The 22,135-nt window shown below is 35.0% G+C and overlaps 2 protein-coding genes and 1 pseudogene across 4 annotated transcripts; 2 read left to right on the forward strand and 1 right to left on the reverse strand.

Annotated features, from left to right (window-relative positions):
* Positions 1-6,898: 6,898 nt before the first annotated feature.
* Positions 6,899-10,709, forward strand: LOC128161494 (uncharacterized). The gene is made up of 5 exons (XM_052824782.1): positions 6,899-7,056; positions 7,251-7,522; positions 7,765-7,906; positions 8,844-8,993; positions 9,424-10,709. Exons 1-5 carry the CDS (start codon positions 6,987-6,989, stop codon positions 9,525-9,527), a joined length of 738 nt encoding a protein of 245 aa, XP_052680742.1. The 5' UTR covers positions 6,899-6,986; the 3' UTR covers positions 9,528-10,709.
* Positions 10,710-11,638: 929 nt separating this feature from the next.
* On the forward strand, positions 11,639-17,313 carry LOC128161477 (uncharacterized). 3 transcript variants are annotated; one of them, XM_052824758.1, is made up of 6 exons: positions 11,639-11,715; positions 14,961-15,033; positions 15,251-15,486; positions 16,051-16,198; positions 16,522-16,692; positions 16,939-17,313. In XM_052824758.1, exons 1-6 carry the CDS (start codon positions 11,710-11,712, stop codon positions 17,118-17,120), a joined length of 816 nt encoding a protein of 271 aa, XP_052680718.1. In that variant the 5' UTR covers positions 11,639-11,709; the 3' UTR covers positions 17,121-17,313. The 3 variants fall into 3 exon arrangements, with proteins under 3 accessions (XP_052680718.1, XP_052680719.1, XP_052680717.1); XM_052824759.1 differs by lacking the exon at positions 11,639-11,715 and adding an exon at positions 12,240-12,367; XM_052824757.1 differs by lacking the exon at positions 11,639-11,715 and adding an exon at positions 12,336-12,420.
* A 3,579-nt stretch (positions 17,314-20,892) lies between these two features.
* LOC128159102 (uncharacterized) lies at positions 20,893-21,515 on the reverse strand (annotated as a pseudogene).
* Between the last annotated feature and the right edge of the window lie 620 nt (positions 21,516-22,135).

Raw genomic sequence — 22,135 nt, forward strand, 5'->3', positions numbered from 1 at the left:
TTAAAAATCCAGTCCTGGACTCCAAACTGGAAGCTTAAAAATTTATAAAATCTAGTACTCTTACAGGTGTAGTAGACAATGAATAGCACAACTTAAAAATGCATAGGTACAATCAACATGCATAGTTTCCTTGCGTATATTAATAAAGTCACTATGTCAAGAATAAATATGCAAACTGGGAAAAAGAAAAGTACACATGTGCTAAAAAAAGATTTTTAAAATTAGCAGATACGGTAAACATTCAATAGAATTAACCCCTAAATAAACTGTATTAGGTATAACGTTATGTAAAATTCATAAAATCCACCCACTTAACCCCTTATTAATGAGATCAATAATCAAATGATAAATTCATAATTATTTCTATATCAGGTCATTACACTTCCCCCACCTTAGCTACTTAATTCTCCTGAAATTAAAAAAATCGAATGAATTTTCATTTTAAATACAATCAATAATTTTATCTTTACAAATTGTTTATTTGTTCAGTCAGCTAGCCTGAGAGGAACATCAACACGGTCAATCTCATTGATGAGCGAGTCCCAGCACGTATTCCGTTTACCCTCAGTCGCCTCCAAGAATAAAATAACCTCCTGGTCAGAGGAAGAATTCGACAGACCCCTTGCCACGCTGCGTACCATCTGGTATATGTAAAACCTACTCTTTGCTGGTGGGTTGTTTGCTTTTTGAACAGAAAGATCAAGGGATCCAGGAAGAACGAGGAAATTAAACTCGTCTAGAGGTCTGGCCCTATCAAAGTCACTGCCTGTGTCCTTTGGACGCTTGACGGAGAGGGCAGTGAACTCGAACTCCAGGAGCTTCCTGTCTTTTGACATCGTCTGGAATCCCTGTGGTGGCCAGGCAATGGCAACTTGTCCACTGGTCAGGGTGACCATCCCCCCTCTGGTTCATTGCCTTCTGGGAGGGCAACCACGGCATACAACCATGGCCTAGCAACCTCTTTGCCCTCTGAACTATGGATCCGATAGGTGTGGATTGTGGGTCAGGGGTGAACTTGGTTTGCTGGGAGACAGGCGGTGATGAGAGAGGGAGCACGGGCACTGTAGCCGACACAGATGGCATGGGTGGCATGGCTGGCTAGGACTTCTCTGAACCATCGAGGAATCCAGCTGGCAGAGGACCAAGAACAGACAAGGCTGATGAAAGGGAGAGGCCGACTCGGGCAAAACAGTCTTTGATGGTTCGGGTGGGATTGAGAATGGCAGAGAGGAAGCTGTAGAGGGCTCTTGATGCATGGTCGTAACCCAATACACTGGACTGGATTTCTTTCCACCCAGCCTCAGCCTCTTTCTGACAGGTTCAGGACCTCTCGGAGGGGTTCATTCGACCACTTTTCTCTTGGACTCCAAACTGGAAGCTGGGGAAATCAACAAGTCAGACTCTGCAAAGAGCTCAATCTCGGGTTCCCTCAAATCTTTTTTTGCCTGGTCCACAGATGTCACAAAGCTGGGCTCGACTCCAAGGCTCGTTGCTAAATGAACTGCTCTTGGCCGCCACGAGGACTCTTCTATACTGTGGAATTTGGGAGACCCCAGTAGGGCACAGGGCTTAAGGACAGCCATTTTTCGGCTCAAACTGGTAATGCCCTTAGCATCGAACAGCACGGTGTTGTTCAGATGGACCCTATAGAAGCTGGTGGTGTCTTCCAAAATGGCAAAATGATCATCCGAAAAGAGACTTACAGACATCAGAGTAAACAAGCCTGGTGAAGTTGGACTGTACTCTGTTGTCGCAGAGGAAGCAAGAACATCCGGAACTCGGAAATCAGTCACTGGTCTGTCCCACCCCTCGATCCAATCATGTCGTCCCCTCTTCACGTTTGGGTCTGCAGGGGTTGACATTATCTTTCTTGTCCACTCAAGCAGGAGGGATCGTAGCCGAGAGGACGCTCTAGCATTCCTGTCGGTAGGTTCCACCAGGTACCTGTAAACTGCTGGATTGTAGGATAACCAGAAACAGTTATTTTCGAAAAGCAGCTCATCCACGGGGACATTCGTTGTTAGAGCTGCATCCGTGTGGCGCTTTGCGACATGGGTTTCTCAGGTCACCTGCTAACATTTTTCTTTTTGAGGAAATAAGATGTGTCAGTTGCTCTCTCTCTCTCTCTCTCTCTCTCTCTCTCACACACACACACACACACACACACACACACACACACACACACACACACACACATATATATAAATAAGCATAGATTAAAATTAAAGAATTTTTTGATGAAATAGTTTTCCTGCAACAAACTTCCAAGAAAAAAAAATTAAATACACGCATTTGTATATATTAAAAACAATTTATGCTATAAGTCAAAGAAATATTATTTCATTTCTAAATGTAAGTCAGGATAGAGAGAGAAAGATCCACCAAAAATTGCTGTATTTTATTTATGATGCAGCCGACACGCACAGTAACATATCATTATGTGTTGAAAATAAAATGAAAGCATTGCCAGGTAGTGTACTATATAGTGACACGTGCAATTTATAAGTACAAAATATACATGTACAAATCCTTGCTAGAAAAAATCGCAGGAAGCACTCGGCCCTTCATCGTCGCAAACCACGGTCAATATGCACGGTCCTTTTCCGTCTGTAGAGATCGATCTATGTGGACTCCAGACCGTTGCTTGAGACGATGACGGCCCGGGGCATTCCGTTTGCATATGCTTAAAAATAATTGATCGCGGAGCATACAGTGTGGACCTGAGATACATGTTATATGAAAATATTTATATTTTCAACGGTCTTTGTCTGTGATAACAATACGAATCAATTTTGAAGCTTATGGCCAAATATTTCATCAAAGATGAGCGACACAAAGTAGGCGTGTCTTAAAGCATAACTGAAAATGGCATTGGCTGCGCCGTGTAGTAGTGCATAGCATTTATTTATTCTCATATTGTGTAACACAACGTAGAGAAAATATACAATACAAACAGTATCATAAGAAAAAGCAAGAGTGTTTACTGTACACATCAACTTGGAGAGTTGACTCTCTTATTCATAATATTGATAAATTTACATAAATTTATTTGAAAACAGCTTATTTATTACATGAAAATAATTCATAAAAATTGAAAGCATTTGGTCTGAAATAAATTGATGGTAAAAAGGCTTTTCTATATTCTTTTAAATCTAGACATACATGTACCATTATGTAATGATAATCATCACCAATGTTATTTTTACATAAATTACAAAATCGTTGATTTCTAGGTACTTTGTTCATTCTGCCCGTATCAATTGGCAGTTTATAATAGCTTGTTCTAATTAATGTAGTAATGGTATTCATAGAAACACCGCAGTTTAAGTAATTCCTAAGTACAAAAATATTATAAGTAAACAAATTATAGTTAAATCCTTTACTACATGCATTAATCAGAGACCCATTTTTGTTGAAACTGATCAATCGGAGTTTGCTTAACAACATTCAAAATAAATTTTTCATTTTCTACATTATTCGTCAACCAGACATCGCTTAGACCACATCCAAGTAGAATATTACATTAAACCCAATTGAAATTATAAATGGTGTGTTGTGTTAAGCTATGTAAAAAATTATACAATATAGAACCATTTTAACAAGACCTTGGACTTTCGGTTGGACGTAGCTATCTATTTCTTTCGCGATCGTCAAAACAAGTTAAAAATGACGCGGTATCAAGTGAAATATGCACCGATTGCGTAGATTTAGCTCAAAAGCCAGACAAATCCTGTCGATTTCAAACAGCCATGGCTGAGTGGCTAGCAATGAAATAGACAGGCCTACGTCATATTACTGTTTGACACAACTACCCAAAGTCCAAGGTCTTGTTAAAATGGTTCTATATGACAATTTTATATATTTGCCTTTAAACCATCTTATCCAAAAACTCAACATTCTAATTTTTACTTTCACAAACAATGGATTTCTAGCAACTTGAAGTTCACCATAAATCATAAAATTTAGGGTGGATTTCTTAAGACTAAGTACAAGTTTACAACATTTAACATGCAATTTTTTCAATGATACATAAATTTTCAAAACCCCACAATTCAGAACCATACAGTAAAAAAGGAACAACCATTTTATCGGACCCATTGTATATAGAAATGATACATTTGAAGTTTGTCTGCCTTTACCAAAAATTATAATTTTAGTTTTCTCAACATTTCCTTTTTCACAGTTCATTTATGACGCTGATATTGTAGATCATCTTCAGTTTCGGACATCAGCACAGTGTCGTCCGTGTACAACATAATCATGATTCTTAGATGTTTACATTTTTAATTATGCTTCCTTATATGAACCTATAGAAAAGCAAAAACATATCTACGTGACCAACCGACTACATATCCCGGTGAACTTTTTAAAAATGCTGTTTATTTTTTATATAACAATTTAAACTTTGTTTAATTTCTTCAAACAGGCTTTTCAGTCCTGTAACATTTTATTTGTGATAAAATCTTCAAGATCGTTAAGATATAATGCAAAAAGAAAAGGAGGTATTAAGTTGACGGACACCATTCTGGCATGGGAAATATTCGGAAAAATCATTTTGATAAAATATTCTTCATCTACAGCCATTATACATGTTAACCACAGAGGAGGATCCAGCATTTTGGAAAAGGAGGGGGGGGGGGGGGGGGTTCCATTTGATGAAAACCAACATGTGCAAAATTCATTATTTGTCAATAAACAAGGACTTTCTGAACGTTTTCCGTGCGTATACAACTGTATTTAATAAACATTTATCTCATCACTATCTATCTCACATTTATTTCAACAGCAAAGTGTACTGTATTATTGGACGTTTTGCCGTTTTGGTTTAGGTAAGGAAGATTTGCATAATATCTAGCCTCAAGAAACCCAAGTCTCCAGCAATGAGAAAGTGCGTCTATGCTTGATAGAAAAGAAACACTAAGAAACAAAAAATAACTCAGACTTATTACGACAAACTATTATGAAAATGGATGTTATGGTATTTTTTTTTTGGATGTCTTTGATGTTTTTAAATTATGAACTATTTATCGATTTTGATTTCTATCGATTGCCTTCTTAAATAAAGGTATAAATGATATGACAATTGAATGGGGATAATTTATCTGCTGAATATATCATTGTACGTGTGTAATACATTGGTAAAAGCAATTGTCGTCCCATGGAACTTGATGTGACCTCTGTAATGGGTGCGCTACATCATCCGGCACTAGTACAGATGCGATCATATTTAGAAAAGTTTGAAAAGTTGGGCATTTTCATAATGGTTTACATATAAACCCTTTACACGGTATTATTGTAACAGAATTTCCGATTCTTGGAAACAAAACAAACAAGGCTTTCTTTTGTGTTTCATATGGGTATGAAGGTAGTTAGCATTCCTGAAAAATAGCATAACCCGCATAAATTTTATTTGTATTTTCGTATTAAACGAAGTAAAACTCATCTACTATGATTACTTTAATTAATTAACTAAACAATACATTTGAAAGCGACTTTTTAAAGTAAAACGAATGCGTGTACTCGTACTTGAACGTCGTTTTACTCGATGGCTTGTCAGTTCAAAACTGTATAATAAACTATAATCATTTTTTAAAAAAGAAATAGAGTAGAAAATACACTGTAGATGTTATTATAAATTTGTGCTTTTAGCGATACTGCCTAATTTTTGGTATTTTTTCTTTAATTTTCCACATGTTTATTCAGTGTAGTAAACACCAGATGCTGAAGGGGAGTACGATGTACTTTATTTCGATAAAAAAAATCAATAGGGTTTTTTCATATCAGAACAAAATTATACGAAATTCTTTAAATAAGCAATTTTTAAAGCATTTATTTAAGATAATTACAGTATTTCTTAATAAATGGAAAAATTGCCTTTAAATAGGCATTAAGTGTTTTCAAAAAAATTCATATGTCCCAGACAAAGGGGGGGGGGGGGGGGGGTTCCGACCCCCGGACCCCCCCCCCCCCCCCCCTGGATCCGCCAATGAACCACAACTCTTACACGCTTCCCTTTAATTTGATATTTAATAAGGTTTTTTTCCATAATCATCCACTCCACACTTTGTCGAATGCAGCTTTAAAGTAAATAAAGGCACAGAAGATTGCTACGTGGTGAAAATAGTGGTTTTAAAATGTTGTTTTTATAGTGCAGAAATTGGAAATAATATAAATATAAGTAATAAGTAATCATTCTTTGAATATTATAAGGTGATAATTTCGGTCGGAGCATGGTCAAATCTATTATAAAGCCCTTCGGACTTTGATTTGACCATGCCCCGATCAAACTGATCAACTCATAATATTCAAAGAATGATTCCTTATTCTTTGAATAAATCAAATAAATTTAAACCCATTCTAAGTCTTCCATATAATTATAGTAATTTATCAGTGCAGAGTAATTTAATAAATACAATTTCAAGTAGCCTTTAACAGCACTGTTTCGTGTACACAAAATAATACAATGTCTATAATCAACCAACAAATAAATAATTCTGAATAGTTTGTTTCAGAGTACGTTATTATCATCATATAAAACTGCAAACTAAAGGCGCTCTATCACTTGAAAAACATGTTCCGTGTTTTGTCCTATTTAAAAAAAGATTAATACAAATTTAAAAAACAGGATCAAATGTGGTAGATTAACAATTTTAAAACACGCATCGTTATGTTGTTTTCGATAATCATCAGTAGCATTTTGAATAATTTATCGGTATTTCTAATGAGACTTATTGTAGACTGGCAATGCACGGGGACAGGGATCTATCAGTCTACATAATACATAATTAGACACGATATAATAATACAGGATGCATGCTTCTGAACAGGGAACGGTTTTGAAATAATTCACCATTTCTTTAAAATTTCCACATTTTTAACCGCGGGGTTGTCCATTAAAAAAAATCGCAGAAGAGGTGAAGGACGAATATTTATCCGGCTCGGGCTTTGTTTACTGAATAGTCACGCATCAATTGTTCGACTTCAAGATGGAAACACGCTGGATTTTGGGTCTGTGTATTTTGTTGGTCGCAAAGTCAGGGTGTACAGTCGAAACAGGTAAGAAGGGAATAAATAGCTAAACGACATTTATGTAAATATATATTATGAATTTACTCTCCATCGATGTTGTTTCTCTCGTGTCTTTTAAGTGAGTCACTTTGAACAGCGCCATTTAGAATACGGAAGTTGGCCATTAATCAAAGATGTAAATAAGAATGTTTCCTAAATCACGGAGTTTCCTTTTGTTTCAGTAACTCTCACGGATAGTGAGTGCGGTAACACTTACATGATGACAGATTCCACCCGTTATCTGGAGTGGGACGGGACACACATCGGTCGGGACTCTTTCCTGAATCTCTGGGACGGATCTGTCACCTCTAAAGACTCCGGGAGCTGTAAAGTCAGTTTTGAGCCCGGTGGCACTTCCAGTCTCAAAGTGTGTATCACTGTTGAGGAGTTCCATATTGAGGACTGTAATACGACTGTTAATTATTACCATCATGATGACTTTAAAAGAAAAGCGGTGAGTGTTTTCTTGTTTATTTAAAGCACGTTCGTTTACATTTACCGGCGATAAAAAAAAATTGATGATGTACGGTTGCGCTTTTTTAAGTACATAATGTAGTACACATTTTACTAGTTTTATAGGCGAAATAGATCTTTTTGTTCAGAGTAACCTAAAGTCAGGGTTTTTTTTAAGGGAAAAGTTCGATCAACGGTTTTGTTTCAATTTCGGTATATATTGTTTGTTTTTATTTTCTTCAGACATACGGATGTAACACAACTCCAACCTCATTCTGTTGGGAAGGGAATGGTGTGGAGGTAGAAATAGCCTACAAAGGGAAATCTCCACCGGGGTCTTCGAACTACTTCAAACTGAAAATAACTCAATATGAAAAAGAAGACTGTAAGAGCACATATTACTAATTAAAGGGGCATGGTCGCATTTTGTTCCTTTAAATTTTACTTCAGGTTTAAATATTTCTATTGCTAGGTAACTTAAGGTATTTTTATGGCAGATGTCAGTTGCAACTTATAGACGGGATTCAAAACTTACAATACATTTGTACTTTTAAAAAAATCGTGAACTTGCCCCTTTACATCAAAAAGTATATTTCATACATGTAGTATAGCAAGGTTTAACATATCAACAACTTTACTTTTACAAAGAAAAAAATGTCTGTGCTGCTGTCAGATTCAATAATATGAGTACGTGTTACATTAAAAATTCATAATTACATCATTTAACTATATTATGAAGATTAAATTAACCTGATATTTCCAACTTAAAAATGTATAACATCATTATCAGATTTTCTAAAAAAAAAAATGGGTCCGAAGTCTTGCATAAATAGAACATAAATATTTGTGTATGTAGACAGTTGTGGTAGTGGTTATTTTTGGACTAAATTAATATCACTGAGAGGAAAAGCTTAATATTTAAAAAAAAAGTAGGAAAACATTCAAATTTTAAACCAAAAATATTTTGAATTTTCTTTACTAAATGACAGTTTATAGCTAATAAGAAATATCATATCTAAAATTTGTTAAAAGTTGATGTGATGAATAATTTGTTGACCATGCAGACCCTTAATGAACAATAACTCATTTTTATCATTAGGATAAAGGCTAAACTAGGTTGTGCGTGCCGCCTAATTCTTTTTGATCTTATAAAACATTGAAAGAAATATATATATCTATTTTAAAATAAATTTTGATCACTTTGTTCTCCATATTATCAATCATTTAACCGTTATAAAAACTAGACACAATTGCAACTATTTGACCCGGACAGTTATTGATATTTTGGGTTGGACATATTCTTTACTGTTTTCTATTTTAAGGGCTTACTCTGATCATCCTGGCTCCTTTTGTCGGAGTCACCATTATCGTGGCCATAATTATGGTGGTCGTCTGTCGTAGGAAGAGGTCAAAGGGCGTGGTGTTCCGGAATTCCGAAATTCCTCATTCCCGGCTCGTCAACGAACCAGCAGGTGTGTACTTATATTTTTTTCTGAGGGAAATTGTCGAGTATCTTTTACTAAATTATTAATTACGCTACTTCACAATTATCACTCTGACATTACTAAATTCTAGTGCAGTATTTATGCATAACATTTGTGTGTGTGTGTGTGTGTATTCAGGAATTACATGTAGTATGTCAAATCTACGGGTGTTATAGTTCGTTCCATGTCATTATACCGTATATCTTTTCAGAAAGTTTTTATTTAAGGAATAGCAAATCATTCTTTGAATATTAATAGGCGATAATTTTGGTCGAGGCGTGGTGAAATCGAGAGAGGGTACTCTTCTTTTGCGCAACCCTTCAAAACTATTTTTTGATAAGAGTTTGGAATGCAGAATATTCTTAGACAATGATATCTGGTAGAACTTTACAATTATACTGTGGTTGTTTTATTACAGACCCAACTCAGCCCAGCCTTGGATATAACTCCGCCTATCCCATGAACCAACCGGCCACAAGAGAGTTCACGGTGACCGTTCCGGTCGCTGTGAACGTCGGGTAATTAGCTTGCTCTTAAGACAGAAAGGCAACATTTTTGTACAGCTGTTGAATGCTGGAGAGAGAGAGAGAGAGAGAGAGAGAGAGAGAGAGAGAGAGAGAGAGAGAGAGAGTGAGAGTGTGTTTATATTAACATTTTGATGCTGTTTGCATTAAGCACATATTGTATCGTCTAAGGTCATTCAGCTTAAACAATATTTCTCACATCGGCTCTAGGACACAGTTCGTTATTCATTTTTTTTTCATATTTGGGGCCTGAAATTTTCAGGGTCATCTACTAATGGTATACCACTACCACCGTGAAAATGTTTTTCATGAAGACTTTCTGAATCAATGCACATGGTCTTTTAGTTCGGGAGAGTTTATTTTCATTTTTTTTAACCGGAGAGGGGGAGGGGGTTATTATTGAAATTGTTATATGCTTTTTATCATAAAATGAAATAACATTTATAGAAATTTATTGTTTTCAATGAAGTGCTGTATATAAATTTGGTTGTGTATATTTTATCGCATTTTTTTATTAACCATTATAGTCTAAATTGAGATTGATTTATACCGGAAATTGAACATCATTAAAGTAATGTAGAAAAAAATAGCTTACAAGTTTGGGATTTTATCGCTTCATTTTCGTATTTAACAGACAGTGAGCAAATGACAATTCAAACAAAAGTTGCTTTACAAATTTTGTTTCAAGAATTCAAGCGATGTGTTTCAGGTTGTGGGAAAATGATTGCAAATTGAAAGGCATTAAAATATTTAACCATTGTATTTTTCGAAGGAGGCTGTACATCTAACTAAGGAGATAGATGTTTGCATTATTATAGGGTAATGTGCCATAAGTATCATCAATTTATGATGTATTATTTTCCTTACTTTGTATCTGTATTGTTTCCCTTTGTATCTGTTGCATGTACCTGTTCTTCAAACAAATTGAAACACTCTGTATGTGTATTAAGTATTTTTTTGTTGTTGCAAAGTTGGTGCAAACGAGCTTGTTTACACAGCTGATGGTGCATTGATTTAGATGTTACAAATTGAATTGTGTACTCCTACTTGGTCATTGAATCTCACATGTGCTCCACATATGTATTTAGACTAATAAATATTGTTGAATATTGCTAACAGTGAAATAATTTTTCAATAAAAAATTGAAAGCTGACATAAAAAGTTTGCCACTTACATCTCATTTGTTTTTGGTTTTGTTTTTTTCGAGATGAAAAAGTCTATTGAAGACAACACTACTGTTGTCTGGTTAAGTCATTAAATCTGGGAGGCCAAATTTGATGTTTTTAAGACATTGGTAATACAAATTTTTTTCTTAAGTATATAAGTACCTATTTTTTTAATTCGTTGATGGATTAAATTCATGAGAGAAGGTGTTGTACATAATCCACGATCCAACACGATTTTTTACAAGTAAACAATCAGTTCAGATCCGACCTGATACCCCCCCCCCCCCCCCCCCCACAACCGCCTGCTTTCACCCTTGACACTTCAAACAGTCGATTCACATATCAATATTCCCGCCCATCACATGAAACAAAATTATGCTTTACCCTTGTTAAAAATTCCCGAATCTGCGCATGTCGGTTTAACTTTTCACTTTCTGGATCATTTGTAATTATATCGATACATGTAACTGCTAATGACGTTAATTAATAATTATGTACAGGCTTTTCAGAATTAGATCACGTGTCCAACAAAGTACATGTTATAGCGAACTTTTTTAATATTATTATAGCATACTTATTATAATTAGAAATTAATTAAAGTAATTATTATACATGTTTATTCTACTCAGAACTACATTACTGGAATGTGCGTATTTCTACAATTGACAATGAAGAGCAAACATATTTTACTACCTAACATTTTTAACGGGTTAAGAGATCAAATCATCATCTTAGTTATCATAGCACGAGTTTTTGTGTTTTGACTTGCATTATCATGAACATTAAACAATTTGACTATCTCAACGTAAACATGAAAATATCCACAGAAAGGGAATCAAGAACGCCCCCCCCCCCAATCATTGCACGAGGGATTGTGCAGTTGCGCCAGGTAGTTAAATTCTGCACGCATAGTGCACATGTACCGGCGACAGATAATACCAACCGATTTAAATTTCTGTTTAACATTCATATGGGGTTTTCCAAATCCAGAATTCCCAAACAGGAGATGAATAAATGATGGTAAGACATAAAATATATTGTAATTTGAAATGTGTATAATCACCTGAATAATTATGTATCCATATCTTGTAGTGTATTTACCGATAAAGCCGGGGCAAAGTATAATATTTGATTGAGCCTGGTATATAACGTTATCAATAAGTATGTTATCACTGTGATTTTTTTTTAGGTCATCTTATATCTCTTTTAATGTGTGCGTTATGTTTGAAAATAAATTTGATTTAAGATTCCCATTCAAACAAACAAACAAACAAAAAAATTATTGCTTATCCAAACTTTATAATGCTTTTTTAACAATTAACTTCCTTGATCAAGAATTTCATCTGATAGCTTAAACACTCCCTAACACAATCACTCAGTCATGTGTCGTCGGCGTAAAACAGGATGTGTTTATGAGGGGACTGGATTTCAAAATCCGATATAGGTAGATTAAAATTCAAATTACTTAGATAAGAAGACGCATAATGAATAAAACTCATAATTAGATGACTGTGGTACATATATGGCTAACCTGAGTCACTGTAGTATGTAACTGTATGATAGTGGTACTTTTTATCATGTGCAGATCATCACGAGTCAGATTAGACCTTTAATCTGAGGCCAATATTGACAAATACACTGTTCTAATTCAGTGAGATTTAACGCAACCAAGGTATGACCTATGTTAACTCATGTGAACCTTTGTTAAAATCAATTTGTAAAAAGGTAAACCTTATTGGAACAAAAAAAAAAAATTATAATGAGAATTTTCTTTTCAATATTTAAATTATTGATGTTTATCTATGTAACTTTTTGTTATCATTTTATATTTAATAATTTTTCATTTAATGTTAATATATAGAACTGATACCACGCAGTTTTTACAGTTAACTGTACGTTATTGTGTATTGACAAAGCATACGAAAAGTTATTTGTCAGTAAGCTCGTGCATGGCAAGACAGACATTTTTGAAGAACAAAGGCAAAGATTATGCCATGGCTATCTAAGTTTAATCCATTTTCATTTATTGGTGATTTATATTTGAATTTTTAACCCCATTCCATGGGCGGATCCAGATGAAGGAGAGGGTATGTGACTGTTATCGGTACTGTGAGCGAGTATGTAGTCACGTATGGTAATGAAAAATATCATAGTCAACGGATATTAGCTGTCCTTAAAAGGCCAAAATTGTTCTATAACAAAACCACCGAAAGGAAATTGCTAATCAAAATATGTGCTTGATATGGATCACCGGCTATACACTTGTCGTGCATCTCAAATATTATGTGTGCAAATTTAGACAGAAATGCAATATAAATTAAGCATCTTTAATCAACTTTGATCAAAACTGCTTCAAACTGTTTGAGCAGTAGTATTGTTATTTTCAAAGTATATTATATTTTGATTATTTTTTCCACTGTTTTCATTTTCATTTACTTATGACAGGCGTTTATCATAAGTCTGACTGTTTTTGCTTGACTATTTATCTATCTAAATGAACTTCAGACGTTGTCAAGGCAAAACGTTCGTTGCCATATATTCAAAGAATATACACGTGTATATTAAGCATTTACAATTAAATTCAATCAAAGGCTCTCAGCACCACAAATTAATTTTTGATTAGTTCTTTTTACACAGTGGAGATCTCGTTATGTTACGTATATCTCCTTTAATTATCGGAACACCCTAATAAACGACACCAAATGTATTGTGGATTAGGTTTTTACAAGTGTCTCGATAAATGCATTCAGAACAGCTATGAAAAATATATCGTTTAAGAAATACATGTACATACAGTGAATATATGGGCTTCGGGATTTCGGGAGTATAGATTAAAAAGTAATGACTAGATCATATCGAACAAGAAGATAGCAATAACTCAATGGCAAAGGGCTTTCAGGTATATTAAAATCCAAATGTAACAGTCTGTATGAAAATTGGATATCTTTGTTCATTAAAACCCTTGATACGTAATTTTCTTTCACTTTATATATATACATCTTAAAAGACCCTGCTGAAAAATTAGATAATAGGATAAGAGCATTCCTTTGACCTTGACCTACTACTAAGAAATGTTCAAATAGGCATACGTTTAATTCAATCTCATTACCCCGTGCATACGGACATTTTTGTACAATCTGAGCAAGATTAAGCAAATGGGGAATAATCTACGGTCTAAAACTAATTATATAAAGATCCGCTTTGACCTTCACATTGATGTGGTTAAAAGTCGCTACACACCATGTACATGTACCAACAAGCTTTGTTTATGTAAAGAATGAGCCAAAAGGGCTAAATGGAGAGTGAATGTGCTCGTAAAAAATACTTCAGAGAGATCTGATATTACCTTTCTACTTGGCCTCAAACTTCATTCAAGTAATACCAAACCCTTTTGTATCAAAGGCACCCTGTCGGTAAAATATGAGCCAGAGTGGGTCTAAGGAGAGAAGACAAGTTTCCGACAAGGTTTTTTTTTTTAAATAATTCTGCTATAACCTTTATATTTGATCTTGAACCTGGTTCAAGGTCACTGCACATCTTTTACTCAAATGCTCTGTTTATGTGAAGTATGAGCCAAATAGGGATAGGTGGAAAGTAAATATGCTCTAAAACATTGATCTTGCGCGGTCAAATATGACCTTGACCCTTGACATACAAATGTAATTTTAGGTCACTACACAACCTTTGGCCATAGGCCTTCTGTGGTGAAGTGTGTGCTAGATTGGACGAATGGGAAAGAAATTATGCCCCGAACAAGAATTTTTCATATATATCTGCTATAACCTTAATCTTAGACCTAGAAACATAGTTTAAGGTCATTTTACACTCTTTACCGAAAGACATTCTGTGGATGAAGTAGAAGCTAGATTGGATAAAGGGGAGAATAGATATGCTCAGGACAAGAGATCTCGGACATAAGGGCAGACGGACAGACAGACATACTGATCACTGTAGGGCGCCCAGAGACCAGAGCCCTAGTCAAACTTCATAATTTCGAACTTCTGTTTGAAAACCTCGAGGTATCCGAGTATTCGAGATATTGAGGCTAAAATAGTTTTTAAAAATAAGTGGTTGGGACTTAAAATCACTTTGACATACCCATTGTATTCGAAATATCAGTTTTCGAGATATCGAAGTACAACCGTGTAAATAAAATCTAATATTATATTACCTAATTAATACAGAACAAATTTACAAATGAAAAGGGAATTGATTTGTGATAAATTCAAGAGATTGATTTTGAGTCATTGCTTGTACAATTTCAGAAAATGTGGCAACAAATAACGCTTATTACTGTGATCTATCTTTGCACCAGTGTTAGTGGATCCACAGAATATTGTAAGTAATTATACGGTTGTCGAACAAATCTTATTTCAATAGAATAGTAACGTAAACATGAGAAACATGATTTACTGAAACCAATTAAAAATGTTTTTCTTTACAATTAAAAAAAAATATTAAAGATCTTTTAAACTAATGTTGATTTTCGTTGAATATAAACAATACCAACTTCTTTTATAAATTTCCCCGCCTTTTCCTGGTTTTTTTTTTTTAGTGGATTTCGACAAGTCGTGTGACAATTATCTTAATTCATATACAATCTATGATGATGAGACCTACTACATAAGATGGAAAGGAGCGAGACCCAAATTGTACTCACCTTGCTCCTACACGTTCAGCCCCTTTGATACAGACTACAAGGTCTGCGTGGAGGCTGTGGACCTGTCTATCAACGATTGTTCAGTGAAACTCCAATACTATGGCGGCCTCATCGGGGGTCTGCTAAAAAGAGTAAAGGCAGAATTTTGACAAAATTTATGTTAACGTTATCGACCAGAAGATTTACTATCTTTCTCTGATTGCATTCATGTGAAACAAGGAGACTGGTATACTTTTCACAGTGTTATGTTTTACTAAGGCCCTTGTATAACTTGTACAATTTATTCAGACGTACCCATTAAAGCTGATGACGTTAAATCCGATCGGTTGAATATTTATGTCTGTGATAACTTTTTGGATAATTGTATGAGACGTCTGGCTAAATTTATGTGATATTTGTTTAGATAATCAACATTAACTATATTATATTTTAAAATTAAGGAAGCTGGATGATCATAAATTTAACCATCAGATCTTCCTAGAATTATAAGATATGATTGGTTTAACTATAAGCTAAATAAATATTTAGTAGAAAAAAAAATCATTTATTTACATACTTTACATTTTAAGTTTGTATTTTCCTATATTATCTTAAAAAGCTCTTCTTCTGACAGAGATCAATACAGTATAAACCTGACCACGACCACCGAACCTTCTTAATCATACATTAATGTGTTTTGTTCATTCTGTTTTTAGACATACAGCTGTTTTGATTCTACTCCTGACAAGTTTTGCGGGAATGCATTTGATGACGTCAAAGTTAAACTGAGCGCAACTTCCTCCTCGTCATCTTCGTCGTCAGGGTCGTTTACGTTGAAGGTCACGACAAAAAACACAAACAATGGTAAGGAGAAATTGTTATGATGCAAAGCAAGGATTTCCAAAAAATTGATTTAACATAAGATATAAATACGCACTATTAAAGATAACTGCATCGTATAATTTTGTGAATAAGAATATTTTTATTGTTTGAGGATTTTTAGAACTTGCCATTGATCAAACTGATGGTTTTTATTAGTCAGAGGCTCATTTTTTATTTCCGATCTTGACTCTGTTAAACGGAATGTGTGTGCCTCCTGTCTAAAATCTCTGCCAGGCATAGATCTTTTCACACAAATACAGGAAGCATATAAATGTCACGAATTGACGTCATTTCCTCTTCCACAGCTGGAATCGTGGCGGGGGCGGTTGTCGGGGGCGTGGTTTTCGCCATCTTTGTTGTCTTGGTGATCATCATCGTCTGTAGACGACGACGCCTGCATCCTGGGACAGTAGTATTAGGGAGTGGAAACCAACAGCAGGTCGTGACGTCAACAGCCACGTCATCATATGCAGGAGGTAAAACTGATACATGATGTGTATTATAATAATTATATTATTGTATTTTTCAAACGCAGAAAAAATGAAAATGATAATTATAGATATAATAGATAAGGAACTTTGACTTTGTAACGTTGGTTAATGCATTTAATCACTAATGTATAAACCTTCTGGTATATAGTTGGTTCATTGAATAATTATGTATTTCCATTTACATGCATCCAAAACAGCAAGATTTATCATTTCTTTGATGCATTTCTTTAGGTTTTTCTAATCAAAACTATGCAGCGCCACCTCCATATCCCGGTGTAGATAACTCAGGAAAAGTGATGAATTCATATCCACCCCCGCCCACCACTGGATACAATGCGCCGCAATATCCCGGCACTGGATACAACGCCACAGGATATTCCGCCAATCAGTGCCCGCCATACCCAGCGAACTAACAAATGTAGATCGTTACATGTTAGTTTTACGTGAACCAACAAATATTTCATGGACAAACTGACGTTATATATACATACATGTATTACTGAATGTAATATCTAAAAAAAAAAAATTTACCTTTTCCAGAAATGTACCGGGCATTGTACTTTGTAAGGGAACATCTGTATGACAATAAAATAACTTACATTCATATTTCAAATGGGTTCAATAATTTGTATTTCAGCAGCATGTATACCATGTTCAAGGAAGGATGTTTCGATTGACATTGATGCCACCAACCCTTTCTATTATTGTTCTGCATTTCATTTTGCGCAATGTTTCGATATTCAACAATAATGTACTTCTTCCCAACTATTCTAATTCAGTGGAACATACCGGTATTCCTTTCTTGAATCCCTTGGACATAGCTAAAATAAAGTTATGAAGAATAAATAATACAAAGAAAACGAAGAATTTTTACATTTATAAATCTTTTTCTCGATCCTTTATAATTTATAATTATGAGTTTTCAAAGCCGGCAAATTGAGACGAACAATGTATCAATCACGTATCAAGGCATTTCCATGTGTGTTGATAGAATTGTGAATTTAACTAGACACGATCTCGTTGCGAGCAACGAGGAGGTCTTCCGTCCGCTGAAGACGGAAGACCCTAATAATAAAACACTGTTTTTGTCTAAATCTTAATTAAAGAGTGTTTTTCAACTTGTTTTACAGTCAAACACCCTTTTATGTTGAATATTTTAGTTAGAAAATTAGACAAAAAGGAGAGAAAGAAATAGAGAGAAAGAACAAATCTTGGCTCTGGCGAGATTAGAACACACAGCCTTTGCAGGTGTCTCAAAACATTGCTGACGCGAAATAATTCCCATTTTAGTAAGAAAATTAGACAAAAAGGAGAGAAAGAAATAGAGAGAAAGAACAAATCTTGGCTCTGGCGAGATTAGAACACACAGCCTTTGCAGGTGTCTCAAAACATTGCTGACGCGAAATAATTCCCGAATTTGTCTTTGAATTTTGGGAGTTTCCGCCCGGGAGAGGAGTTGAGTTTTTGTATGAGATGAAAAACAACGTGTAAGATGTCTGACTATTCAGGTTTGGTAACAGTGCGAGGTCATTTGAAATATTGATGCGTGTTTGTGTCTGGAGGGGGGGGGAGTGAAAAGACCCGAGCTTGATTTTTCGTCTTAAATAAATCGAAAATAGAATTTTTAGGTGTGGATCTCGGATTCGGTTAACAACAATTAGGGGAAGTCCTAAAACAATGACTGATGCATTTTACCCATGTATTTCAGTGTTGAGAACGTTTTTTCGTGTCGTTTACTATTATGCTTGACTGTTTTATTTCAGCAGGATTGATAACATCTTTATAAATGTAGAAATAACGAAATCAGTAACACGTAAATTTATTCGGTAAAAATTTGATGACAGTAATTTCCACAGTTCTAACATTCATAAGTAGTTCACACGCTATCGTAGATACAGATTAAACGGAAAACAAGAAATATACACGCAACAGAAATATTACGCGGCAGCTTACATGTACTGTGTAAATTTTAAGTCCCCGTACAGGCTATACTCGCCGTTTGATCTCAGGAATTTCTTCTTAATTGTTCAATCTGCTGCATATTTGGCAGACAATAAGAATGGGGTCCGAGGTACATTTACACAAAATTTCATTCGGATTGAGTAAGGGGCTCGGGAGTTAGAATTTTTTCTACAGTACATGTCAAGCACGCCAATCGAAACTCGAATTATTTGAATCCATAGACATTATCCCGTAACTTGATATAAAATATGTATAGTTTTTGGACGCCAATGTACATTTAGCTTCTTTCCAATTTACTCCACGTTACCTGTACTAGTTCTTATTCAAATGCTAAAACATTTGTACTTGAGAGAGAGAGAGAGAGAGAGAGAGAGAGAGAGAGAGAGAGAGAGAGAGAGAGAGAGAGAGATTACATAGCGTTTTATAATGTTCAGGAAATCAATATATAAGCAACCTTTGTCAATAAACGCATGTATACATGCATGTGTGTATCTATATATGGGATTAAATACGAAGCAGTCCTCCTTTTTAAGCCGAGTAGAATAACTTGGGTGCATTGCTAAATGTTGTGTGCATACAGTCATTGAGTTGGCGGCATTTCTTTGATGCCGGCAAAGCGACCAAGCGAACTCTAATGCGGGCGAACTGCACTTCGGCGGCATGTCTTTGATGTCGGCGATGCGACGAGCGTCGTAATATAGAGAGCTGCTGACAGAAAAGAGCTCTATATTTGTACTAAAAAAAGCCGCTATCTTTTTTTATTTATGACAAAAATAAAACTGAAAATATTCAAATCCATCATTTTAAAGATAAACCCATTCATCAAAACACAAATGAGAGAGAATAAAGATTCGGCACTCAGGGACTGAACCCGGGTCGCCTGGGCACAAGTCCACCACTCTAACGACTGAGCTACGCGGACCCTCGCTTCAGAACTTTGGAGTCCAAAATCTCAAGAATGCGTGGATTGATTTTAATACGAATTTCATATTCTGAAGTTTTGAGAGCGTCTCTATCGAATGAAAAACTAAAAAAAATTCAAATCCAAAAAATTAAAAAATTTAGGTTTTTCATTTCCTTCCGGTGACGACCGGAAGTGACGGCGGACGTTCGGATATGCGAAGGGCACTGCGGCCGTTCACTCTCTACCTTCTCTGAAAATTTGAAAGTCCTCTCTTGAATACTTTTTGAGAAAAATTGTGAACAAGCAAAAACATAAAATCTTTAATATCTCGGTACCGGAAGTGACGACCAAAAAAATCTCGTGTAATTTTCTTACAAATTTTGTCATGAGTAAGATCTGAAAGTTTCACGAAAATCGGCTGAAGCGTTTTTGAGAAAACGTGACAGAAAAAAAAAAATAATAATAATAATAATAATAGAGGAAAAGAAACAAAGCAAAAACAATAAGGTCTTCCGTTGGAAACGGAAGACCTTAATAAGAATTGCCAAAATATGAGGCTGACTTGATTGGACGTCTGGAGAAATTAGTTTAGCTTATAGTAAGGAATAGTATAGTAAGGAACTCATTTATTTAATCAAGGTGTTCCTCGAACTCATTCAACAAGTGTATAACAGACACCCCCACTTTTCCTCGAAACATCTTTTTTTCTTTTTATACAGAAATTTGAATTTTGAAGGAACTGCTCCCCCTCATTTTTAGAAAGCATGTTAAAAATTATTGGAAAAATAAACAATATTAGCATATGTAATAGAAATTTAATATGACCCCTTCCTATTCCTCCTCATGGATTAGAATATTGCAGATTAGCGAGGTTATTTTTTGTTGGTTGTCAAAATTTAGGATATCTCCGTACTCCCACTTTCAAAACTTACATTGCATGCTGCACGTACGTATCTGTATAATATAATATTAACTATTCATATGATCACATTATATCAAATCCGATCGTAGGTCCATATGCATGGTTAATGAAGTAAGTCAAATCTCAACTTAGTAAACTGTTTTCACAACTGTTTTCAAAATCGATCTCTCAACACATGCACGTTTTCCCTTTCAAGTAAGGTCCTTATGGATTTCATTATAAAATTCTGATGCATGAAAATAAAACACCTTTTGAAATCTATTCAAACATTTTATTAAGAATCATATTTAGATGGTTTCATAAATAGCGAATAAAAATCTTAAATTTCAGAGGATATAATATATCCTCCTGCATCTGTACACCATGCAGTTTGAAACATTCTCTTCAGGTTCACGGAATTAACAGATATGGACGTTTAAAGCAATTCTTCGATATTCTTTCAAATCTTTGGTCCCGATTTCTAGAAGACTATTTTCTTTTCAATCCCAGATCTGACACTAGGCTCGGGCCCACAAGAACTAATGAATTCTTTTGAATCTGTGAATAACAAAGATGTGAAACGGTAAGCACGGTTTTGTACAATACACCTATGTAATGTAAACTGTATATGCATATGTCTGCAGTTTTGATAAAAGAGCAAAGGTTCCAGAAAAATCTCACACAAAGTTTCCACTTCAGCAGTTTTCGTCTATGGGGAAGGTAATCTAATTCTGAGTCGTCGACGAGGAGTTCCAGGTGGTGGGGGGTCCACAGAGCTGCCCTGGTTCCGGGGGTTGATGATGAGGGGGGAGGGTGGTGGTGGGGGTGGTGGCTGGGATGGTGGTTCTGTAGAAGGTACAGCTGCAGCTAATTTAAAGGAAAAAAAGGGTCATTCTACAGAATTAATAATAGATTATACAGATGGCAATAGCCTACCTTAAAATCAAACTAATAAAATCTAAACATCCTAAATAATCAAATACATGTTAGTAGATAAAAGATGATTATCATTACCCATGAATCTTGAGGACAAGAATCCATATGCCCATTTAACCGAATAAAATGCCAAATGACAAGTTACAATCATGTTTCTATTTGCTTCGCAAAGATGAAGTGTTAGAGATCTATGTTGTTATGACGTTACAATAGGAACAATGGCATGACGTCATCACATTTATAAATCGAGAATATTAATGCAAAATGATAGTTTCCGGTAAATGGCATTTTTCACTGTAAAAGCTTTCACTGCTTTATGTTGCACGAGAGCGCTTTAAGTTTAGATAAATGTACTAGCAGAATTTTGATTTTCATAATGAAGTTATAGAATTAATGTAATGTAAATAAATCGGCTTGTGTATAAACCAAGATAGAATAATCGCATTCATAATAATTCATACTATCTACTAATTGCTTAAGTATGTAGTTATTAAGTGGTCAGAATACTTGTTGACAGCATCTTTTCAGACAAAGTTGATTGTACCAAAAGTGACGAGCTTTTACATCCACGTTAATACGTTACGGTACATGATTTTATCATATTCATTCATAATATTTTTTTTTACTCACTTCCAATGATTTGATGCTTCAACGAAATGTCATACATACTGCATTTTATTAATTTCCTGTCGGTATTAAGATATTTGTTTTCATGTTTTTTAATT

The sequence above is a fragment of the Crassostrea angulata genome, chromosome 8, assembly GCF_025612915.1.
Source record: "Crassostrea angulata isolate pt1a10 chromosome 8, ASM2561291v2, whole genome shotgun sequence".
Lineage (NCBI taxonomy): Eukaryota > Metazoa > Mollusca > Bivalvia > Ostreida > Ostreidae > Magallana > Magallana angulata.